The sequence below is a fragment of the Littorina saxatilis genome, linkage group LG3 (genome assembly GCF_037325665.1).
Source record: "Littorina saxatilis isolate snail1 linkage group LG3, US_GU_Lsax_2.0, whole genome shotgun sequence".
In the NCBI taxonomy this organism is placed as follows: Eukaryota; Metazoa; Mollusca; class Gastropoda; order Littorinimorpha; family Littorinidae; genus Littorina; species Littorina saxatilis.
In genome coordinates, this window is record NC_090247.1 from 37,354,237 (window position 1) to 37,364,505 (window position 10,269).

The 10,269-nt window shown below is 43.9% G+C and overlaps 1 protein-coding gene across 1 annotated transcript; it reads right to left on the minus strand.

The window, feature by feature from the left end:
- Window positions 1–1,166: 1,166 nt before the first annotated feature.
- Window positions 1,167–9,947, minus strand: LOC138961192 (sialate O-acetylesterase-like). The gene is made up of 9 exons (XM_070332792.1): window positions 9,887–9,947; window positions 9,347–9,663; window positions 7,823–7,958; window positions 5,372–5,540; window positions 5,025–5,116; window positions 3,525–3,655; window positions 2,566–2,720; window positions 2,188–2,380; window positions 1,167–1,700 (listed from the first exon to the last, which is right to left on the minus strand). The coding sequence occupies exons 1-9, from the start codon at window positions 9,945–9,947 to the stop codon at window positions 1,455–1,457; spliced, it is 1,500 nt and encodes a 499-aa protein (XP_070188893.1). The 3' UTR covers window positions 1,167–1,454.
- Window positions 9,948–10,269: the final 322 nt, after the last annotated feature.

Here is a 10,269-nt window from a genome sequence, read left to right on the forward strand (position 1 = left end):
ACACACACACACACACACACATCACCCTTAAAAATCAGCGTCTTCCCACTTCCAGACACAAGCGTTTCAGACACAGAATGTGCCATCAGACACGCATAGGACCTTAGACAGCCGAGGCTGTGGCATCTAAGGCTCTTCAAGGACTCACCTGCGCAGAGTCAGTGGCGCTGCATGCTGCATGACGAGTACTTGGCCTGTTGTTTTGTCACGCAACGTGTAGCGAGCTGTGCAAAAAAAATTTAAAAAATCGTTGACGCCGCTGTGCTGCCGAAGACTACAATCATTCCTATTTTTGACGCTTGCAGTGTCAATGCAGCTCAATGCAGCGGGATCCCAACCAATCAGAGCGATGTATTTCAAGGGGGACAATCTGCTCTTTTGTCAAAGAGGAATTCGTGTCTCTTCATGTCAAATTTTGTCAACGCTTGTAGACGGCCATTTATCCATAAATGCTTCCCAGGTGTTGCGCGTGTGTTCATGTCATGCATAGTCAGGCCCTCGTTACGTGTTAAATACAGTCATTTTAGTACAAATAGCAGATACTGATAAAGATTTCAATCGCTGTGAGATCGCATCGATGCGTTCTACTTGATATCTCTTCAATTGTTAACTTTCTTCGGTTGTCCTCACACACACACACACACACCCCCCACCCAACACGCACACACACTGTTGCGTGAGCTCCACTCTTTCCAAGACAGGGAGTGTTTAAACAGAAACGTGTAATAGGCTACTGCTAACTTAAAAACCTGCGAGCAAAATTGAATTCACCCAAGCTGCTTGCAATGGAGAAGAGGATTTTTATTTAGATGAAAACAGATGGCGGTCCTGTTTCCTCCCGTTCTTGTCCTAGCACCAAGCTGTGTTGTAATCAACTTTATTGATGACCGACGGCTTTTATAATTATTGTTTTGATAAAATCTCATGATTTATAATGACTTCATTTGAGGGCGTTTGTGTGTGTGTGTGTGTGTGTGTGTGTGTGTATGTGAATGTGTGTATCTGTGTGTGTGTGTGTGGGTGTGGGTGTGGGTGTGTGTTTGTACGTGAGATTGTGTGTGTGTGTTTGTTCGTGTGTTTGTGCGTGTGTGTGTGTGTGTGTTTTGCGAAACATTCCTGCTGTTTTCTTCACATGTGTTTGCTGCATACAACTTTAAACACAGGACCTTGTCTGACTGCATTCTTAGAGTTACGATGTAACAGCCATACGCTGCAAACTCGAAGAATTCACTTGATTTCGATCGTAAATTGCAAATATTCTTTGTCATTATAAAAAATCAACAAATCATAACAAATTCCGTTGGACTTCTGAATTCCAACAGTAAATGTATACTGTGCCTTGGGCTCTGACATGCCGGAAGATTTATAGTATACATGTGACCTTCACATGCAAATATCATTTCTCAGCCAATGATGACAAAGGCACCTGACATCCATGCAAAATGCCACCCCTCTCAGCCAATGAGACCGCCTCCCTGAGGCACGGTGAGGTAGAAGGTGGGCGCGGGGAGGCCGGTGACGGAATCGTAGACAGCGCACTGCAGCAGGTGACAGGGGCTGGTCCTCCACGCGTAACGCACGACCTGCATGTGCTGCGACCCACACCCGCTGCTGTCCACTGTCACGCTGGACTGGCTGTGTGCTGTAATCGGCGCGGCTATGGCGTTGTTTATCATGTTACAGCTGCCGCTACAGCAGATCTGTTAAGAGTTTAGAAACAGATATTACGATCATCATCATCAACATCATTATCATCATCATCATCATCATCATCATCATCAAGTACAATCAAGAGCTACTTCTTGATGTTCACATTTGCTGTAAAGCTGGAGCCGAATCCCAGGAACGGTACAAACCAGATGTTAAACGTATCGAACTATTGCTGAAGGCAGCTTTCATTTTTGAAAAGTTCGAAATAACCCATGTCATTGGTTAAAAACGCAGGTGTCCTCTCTTTAATTTGTTTTGGTGTGTTTACGACAGGATATCATCAAGACTTGTAATAGCTATGTCTGAGAAGCTTAAAAACGTATCATCCTAACACACACACACACACACACACACACACACACACACAAACACACACACACACGCACACACACACAGACACACACACACACACACACACACACACACACACACACACACACACCCACACACATTTACACACATCGCACATATACACACCTCAATACCATGAGTGTTGCGAATGTCCAGATGAGCAGAACCGGCGTCGAACTCAATGGTCAGGGTGTTCCCAGAGGTTAAGATCTTAGTAGGGAAAGGCCCCTGGAATTTGACCCCCTTGTGGCCGTACGCCACGTTCAGTGCGCTCTTCACTAACCGCTGGGCTACCTCCTGCTTGTAGCGAGGATGGATCCTGGGTAAAAAAATCATAATAATCTTTTCTTTTTTTTTTTAAATTCTGAGAATATTTCAGGCATAGTTTTTCAAGGTATTAAAATGACTACTGAAAATTGAAGACTCCTTTCCCTGTTTAGACACGCAGCAAAAAAAAAAGTACCGATATCGAAAATTGAAATCCAGATCACTATGTAAACCTACGCGATGTAGGGAGACTGGAAATCGGGGAGATCCATGGCCACGGCCATGAAGACGTTGTGCTGGTCGCTGTTGGGGCTGTAGCCGTGGTTGGCTGTCTGGGACCAGCGCAGTGCCGGGAAGCCTCCCACGTAGCCCTTGTCATCAATGGCTCCCAGCTGTAAAATGATCGGTTGCAACATGTTTGGGATAGGGAGGGATAAAAAGATTGGTCATGCAAGTACAACCCAAGGAAAGTGAAAGCGCGGTTTCAATTTCACGGATATCCTCATCATAAGCACATTTTTAATCAACACAACGAAAATATCTATATATACGGTATATTTGTTTTGAGATTTGTGAAAATGTTGAAGAAATACGTTCACGCCACTTTTTAAAAAAATGTGTTATCTTGGGTACTATTAGAAGAAAGAGCAACATTAGTCATAACATCGAATGACAGTTTCATTCTCGAATGTTTTAATAACCTTTGTGAATATTTATCACACAGTCTTGACCGAGCAAAAGACTGCTGGATGAAGTTTCGAAGAGATAGCTTAAAAACTGCGGTCACCACAGTACCTCTTCGATTGTTTAGGCGTCACTGAATAGAGCTTAAAACTTAAGAAAACATCACTTGCAAATACCCATGAACATTTCTATATCAAATGTCATGCAAGTCCGTTCAGTGGATTGAGGACACTTACTCCACATGCATACGCACATACATGTATACCGACAGACAGACAGACGCACGCACGCACGCACGCACGCGCGCGCGCACGCACGCACGCACGCACACACGCACGCATACACACACAATATGCACCCACAAACTCACTTACACACACACACACACACACACACACACACACACACACACACACACACACACAGTTAAATCAGTCACACATTGACTGAATGGAACAGCTAATTATTTCCAAAGACAGACAAAAAAAGACAGACACAAGGATGGTACTCACCTGAACGTAACCAAAGGGGAAGTCAGCTCGTGTCTGTCCCATGGATTCCCTGTTGAACTGAGCTCTCCACTCCCTGATCATGGCTTTCTGCTGGCAGTCATACTCCGCCGTGTGGTCCGCGTTGCTCTCCCCTGATCCAGCACAAGGAAAAAAGTCTATGAAAGTAAGGAAATTTAAAAAAAAAAAAGAAAGTCTGTTTAAGGTAACATAGGCACACAAAAAAATAGGGTCGGTAGGTCGGGATTTATTTTTTTTAAATTTGTTTTTTCCCTCAAAATATATTTTTAAGTTATTTTGCCAAAAAACAGACTTTTTTTTTTAAATTTAAATTTTAAATTTTTTTTTCTTTCCCCAAATGCCATAAAAAAAGAGGCTAGGATCGCGCGAAAAAATAGGGTCGGTCGGGATACCGTAAACAGACTCTTTTTTTTTTTCCTTATCATACAACAAAATGAGGCAGAGCGCTGTTTAGAGATCTGATAAACAAAGGGAAGTAAGCGCTCTAAATGCATAGACATGTGTTAGAGATTAATTGAGAGTTATTCGGAACAAGCGACTTTCATTCTTATTTTTATTTTTATTTTTTATTTTTAAATTTTTTATTTTTTTTAAAGGCACAGTGCAGCCTTTGTTTTGCGTTTTTGTTGCAACTGAGTGCATTTACAGTTCAAAAATCCTCCTATGGTAGTAAAACAAACCCAAAACTACACAACGACGACATCTGTGAAGCTCGACAGTTTCTTGTTCACGCGAGTGCATAAATTAACCTAGTTATTACGTGGTGTTTGGTCGGAGTTCGATTCAACTGAGTGATTCCGGCCTCCATTTTGTTTTACACAAACTCATGATGACGCCTGACATTGTTTGCTAGTGACTGTCTTTTAATTGTGCATGATGTGGTGATCTACCTGATCTAAATTTAGATCCAAAAATAGGTCAAGACCAGCCGGGTCCGAGTACGAAATTAATTCGTAAAAAAATGCAGTTCTTGACTCTTTGGGTGCAAGTCAATGAAACTTGGTAGTTCTTCTAACGGATAGCTGCCTGAGGTATGACTAAAAGCCCCAGGGGTTCCGGTCCGTGCACATGGATTCGACAAGTTCAGTACCTTTAAACCTGCCGCGTTGTCCGCTTTTCTTTCACCTGTGCCAGCAGTTGTGAAAAATTCTCGCGTGATCCGAGTTGCTATCACCTGGTCCGGCAATGTGAGAATATATGAATATACGTATGTTTCATTGGAGCACACTTTTTGTTTAACAATGCACAAGTGTATTAACCTCCCGCGGTGTGGATCGCGTCGCTTTCAAAATGTTTCAGCAAAGTGAAATGTTTTTATGAAAGTCCCCTTCGCCGATGGTTGGTTTGCTTTGCGACTCGGTTTTATTCCTAAGACACAATACAGATTCGATGCAGTTTTATTTCAAGAAATGCATTTTTTTTTAAACATGCCCGCAGTTATAACTGTAAACTTATGATCACAAAAAGTATGAGTTTGTGTACCCTGATACCAAAGGACTCCATACATGGTCATGGCACGAAGTGCATAAATCTTGGCGTTCCACAGAACGTGAGGGTCATGAGGGCAGCAATCTCTGAAAATGTGGACAGACGGTAAGACAGACAGCAGCACAGCAGCACAGCAACACACACACACACACACACACACACACACACACACACACACACACACACACACACACACAAATGTTTATACTCGGGAATGTGCTCTTTTCGTCGGGATCCTCTCGCCAGGGATACCTAAAAAAAAATGTTCCAGACATGTGACGATCTCTATTAGGAAGTTTTCTCTCACTGCAGGCGTTTGAGAAGACAAAAACGCTACAAACACATAGCTGTGTGTGACGACGGGGCAGACGCGGGTGGCTTCAGGAGGCGACCAGGCTTCGATGGGTGTGCCACCCCAGTAAGAGCCTATCAGTCCTATCGGGTAGTTCAGGTGAGACTGCAGGTACTCCGCGTACAGGTAACATACCGCTGAGAATTCTTTCAGTGTGGCTGCAAGAGTGTAATACAAAAATCGTGCACCAGAGACAAAGTATTTGGAGTTCGACTTCGAGTTTTTGTTACATTTTACTTTCATAAGTTGTGCGGACTTTGCGTAGGTAAAAACTTCCAAAAAGAGAAGATGCCATCGCATTACTTCCTGTGAAGGAGGGTACGCCCTTCTAAAAAAACAAATCAGGAGACAATCTAGGGCCTACTCAAGATAGTCAATAATGCCTCTCGTACTTGGGGGATTGTTTTTTTCGAAGACTTGGAGAGTCTCCTGTTGTAGTGGCTTCCCTCTGGGCACCAGTAACTTGCCTAGCAGTGCTGAGCACCAGTAACTTGCCTAGCAGTGCTGAGCACCAGTAACTTGCCTAGTAGTGCTGAGCACCAGTAACTTGCCTAGCAGTGCTGAGCTCCAGTAACTTGCCTAGCAGTGCTGAGCACCAGTAACTTGCCTAGCAGTGCTGAGCACCAGTAACTTGCCTAGCAGTGCTGAGCACCAGTAACTTGCCTAGCAGTGCTGAGCACCAGTAACTTGCCTAGCAGTGCTGAGCACCAGTAACTTGCCTAGCAGTGCTGAGCACCAGTAACTTGCCTAGCAGTGCTGAGCACCAGTAACTTGCCTAGTAGTGCTGAGCACCAGTAACTTGCCTAGCAGTGCTGAGCTCCAGTAACTTGCCTAGCAGTGCTGAGCACAGTAACTTGCCTAGCAGTGCTGAGCACCAGTAACTTGCCTAGCAGTGCTGAGCACAGTAACTTGCCTAGCAGTGCTTAGCACACAGCCCGTACAGTAATTGTTCTCCAGCGTATACACAGCAATGGCTAATTTCTTTTCATTCACTGACTCGTTCATCGCGTACATGCCGTGTCATAGTGAGGCAGAACTGAATTTCAAAGAGATGTTTGCCTGTTTGGCTAGCTCATGGATGGCTTGTCAAGTGAATATTGGCTGTTGATCATGACACATGCGCCGCCCAAAGATTATTTTCTTCTGAAGAGCCTGTTCGCCATGACGTGTATAATGTGAGTCAGCCACCTATAACCTAGTTGTAACCAGCTTAGGCCAAAAAAAAAATTGTCTGTTTAGGGTAACATGACCAAAAAAAGTAGGGTCGGTAGGGAGGTATTTTTTTTTTTTTTTTTTTTTTTTGTGTGTGTAAATGCTATGTTGGCTGAACATTCACTTCTTATATTTGATGAATACATGTTTCAAAACTAACGTATAAATAAAACAGAGAGAAAGGGAGAGAAAGAAACGCCAAATGTCTTTTTTTTAGCATTTTTACCTTTTTTTTTTCTTTTTTTTTTTTTGAAATCAAAAAAAAGTTTTTGGGTCGGCGCCAAATCGATAGGGTCGGTCGGGTTACCCTAAACAGACAATTTTTTTTTTTTTGCCTTATCTGTCACACTAATGACTGCGGCTGTTTTGATCTGCAGTAAAAGGGCAACTTAGTATAGTACTGACTTTGATGATGAACTTGGTCCTCATACGGTTGGATTCGTCGTCTTGTTTGGATGTGTTCGAATGACACATAGACCGTCTATGTTTTTTTTTTTTAAATGATTGAGCAAATTATCAATACTTTTCTAATGGAAACACCGTTGCTTGCTGACTCATGTCAACACCGGTTCGCTGTGTATGACGTTTAGACGTAGCACTGACGCCGGTTTCTTTAAACCCAACTTTCGTTATATTATATACGTTTATAAAAGAACACAACAAGCAAAATCATGACTGTACAGCTTTTCACAGAAGCCACAGGTCTCACATGCGTCATGTGTTCAATGTTCTCGTATTTTATTCAGTGAGGATCGAAATCTGTAAAATCGACAAGTCTGGCAGCGGAACGAAATTCAGATGTGGATGGAGCAGTGAGTGCAGGGACGGGGCGGCGTGAGAGCGCACCGGAACAAGGAACAGGTGTAAGGACAACATTAAAAAAAAAAAAAATCTGCATGAAATGTCATAAATAAGGCGTTTGTATTGTGCTCCAGTGTCCACGTTCATTGCTGACTAATCAAAGGTCTATTTCAAACTTTCATTACACACTTGCTAATGATTGATCTTATTTTGCGTCAGTGCTGATTTGTATAAACAACATTCAGGGATGACCCTTGAATTGTTTTGAATAGTATATTTCCCCTTTCTTCTCTTCCTCTTTTCCCCCTTCTCTTCCACCGTCTTCCCATTCTCCTTATTTCACTGTTTTTTCCACCTCCTCTTCTTCCTCCTTCTCTTCCTCATTCTTCTCCCCTCGGTTAAGTGCCAAACCCGATTTCAGACTGACCTTCAGTGGGTACTGTCCATTGCTGTCCAACCTGAAGATCCTCGACGGTTGTATTAGATTGTGCCCACTGAGTTTTCATGTAGCGAATCGTCTGGAACGTCAACCCTTTCTGAATCTCCGTGCTGGCATTCATCACCTGAAAGAAGGCAGTAAACCATAACGTAAGACAACCGCGCCTGAGTCTATGTGCTGGTATTCATCACCTGAAAGTAAATTACTAACCATCCCGAAAAGACAACCATGACTAAGTCTCCTTGCTTGTATTCATCACCTGAAAGAAAGTTGTAAACCATCCTGAAAGACAACCGTGTCCGAGTCTCTGTTCTGGCGGTGATCACGTGCTAGTATTTGTCACCTGAGATTTTACAAAATCATCGTAGACAAGGGTTCCATTCATCGCTGATGATAAATAAAAAGTTACAACATTGTCTTGTCTTAGCTTCTCATCTGACCACCCATGCAGGTTCGCAAAGAAAAAGTAGTAGAGTGGACCCCCGTTATACCCTCTCCCTTTTTAGACCTCCACAAATCTGAAGGGGGAGGGGGGGCGAGGAGGAGAGGCGCGGGGGGGAAGGGGGGGGGGGCGGGGGAGGGGGGGGGGGTAATAAGACTTTAAAAGATAAGAAGCCTGAAAATGGAGCAACATTTGCAGAGGCTAAGAACACAAAATGAGCGAAACAATGGTCTTACAAGGGCGGAGGTCTTATACCGGGGGTTCCTAAAGGGGGGTTGTTTGTTTGTTTGTTTGTTTGTTTGTTCGTTCATGGGCTGAAACTCCCACGGCTTTTACGGGTATGACCGTTTTTACCCCGCCATTTAGGCAGCCATACGCCGCTATCGGAGGAAGCATGCTGGGTATTTTCGTGTTTCTATAACCCACCGAACTCTGACATGGATTACAGGATCTTTTTCGTGCGCACTTGGTCTTGTGCTTGCGTGTACACACGGGGGTGTTCGGACACCGAGGAGAGTCTGCACACAAAGTTGACTCTGAGAAATAAATCAAAGGGGGGTTTACTCCGCAGTTTCTGAAATGGCGGACTACCTTAGTTCACGTGCTGCTTGTAAGGCATGAATTGCTGGAATGAATACTGATTGATTCTCAAATATGAAAACTGCCGATGTCATCAAGTTTGTACGAGATGCATGAAAAAAAAGCACGCAAAAAAAACCTACACACAAAATGCACGCACAAATGCATGTACGCGCAGGCACCAAACTCACCATTCGAGCGAAAACGCGCCTACTCGTCCGAATAACCCCTTACACTTTCACGAGTAGACCTAACTAAAGAAGGACGTGTTGACATTCATAAAGCACTAACAAAGACAAAGATAGTCACGCTCTTACTCATTGCAAAGAGTGAATTAATGGCATAATCCAGAATGCGCCCCGTAGAAGTGATGTCATATACTGAAGAAAAGCAAACATCCGAGATCTTCTCAGTGAGTCGGGGAACCTACACGGGGATATTATAGAAATAACTTTCCAGACCAAAAGTGTACAAACAAATTAAAATAATACCTTCTTCATCTCAAACTCCATGTTGCTCTGCCCAGAACACAGCCACACATCGCCGAACAAAACATCATGCAGCGTCACGTGACCGTCATGGGACTTGACGTCTATGGTGAAAGGACCCGGATTTGTAATGGCGGGCAGCATCAGCTTCCACTTCCCGTTCTGAACTTTGCTCGTGACCGCTGACCCCTGACCCATGGCCCGAGCGGTGACGGTGTCGCCCTCTGTATTTGCAAAGCCCCACAGGACGGCTTGCTGCGGTCCTCGCTGTAGAACCATGTGGTCACTGTAGTAGCTGGCCAGCTTGAGGGCACCATGGACTGGAAGAATAATTAACTAGATCACAGGTACAGGAATGTACGCACAGGGATTTACTGACGTGTTTGCATGTCTCTATATCGTCCTGTCTGTGTCTGTCTGTCTTTCTGTCCGTCTCTCTCTCTCTCTCTCTCTCTCTCTCTCTCTCTCTCTCTCTCTCTCTCTCTCTCTCTCTCTCTCTCTCTCTCTCTCTCTCTGACGATCTTGTGCTCGTGTCCAACCTACAGAGTGCAAACAGCGGAGCAGGAGTAACATTCTGGTTCATCAAGCATAGTTCCAGAATCATGATTCAAGAGAAACTAGGATACATGCGCCTCGTGGAGACCAGTGGAAACGTGGAACATACCGCAGTACCATCTACACCAGGTTCAAGCAAGAGAGAAGATACTTATTGATTTGATCCGGTTCTAACTTGGTTAAAAACGTTTCGCGATCGAACCTAATTAATCATGTGTATTGCGAAAGTCGATGGGCATTGAACGGACGCTTTTAGCTTCGTTCAGAGCGTGACACGTCTGACATGTTGTAATGTCAGTTTGAATGGACACTCTCATTCATTTCACTTTGTATACATGCACTTTCGGCTTCGGTTTTGATATTTGAGTGTT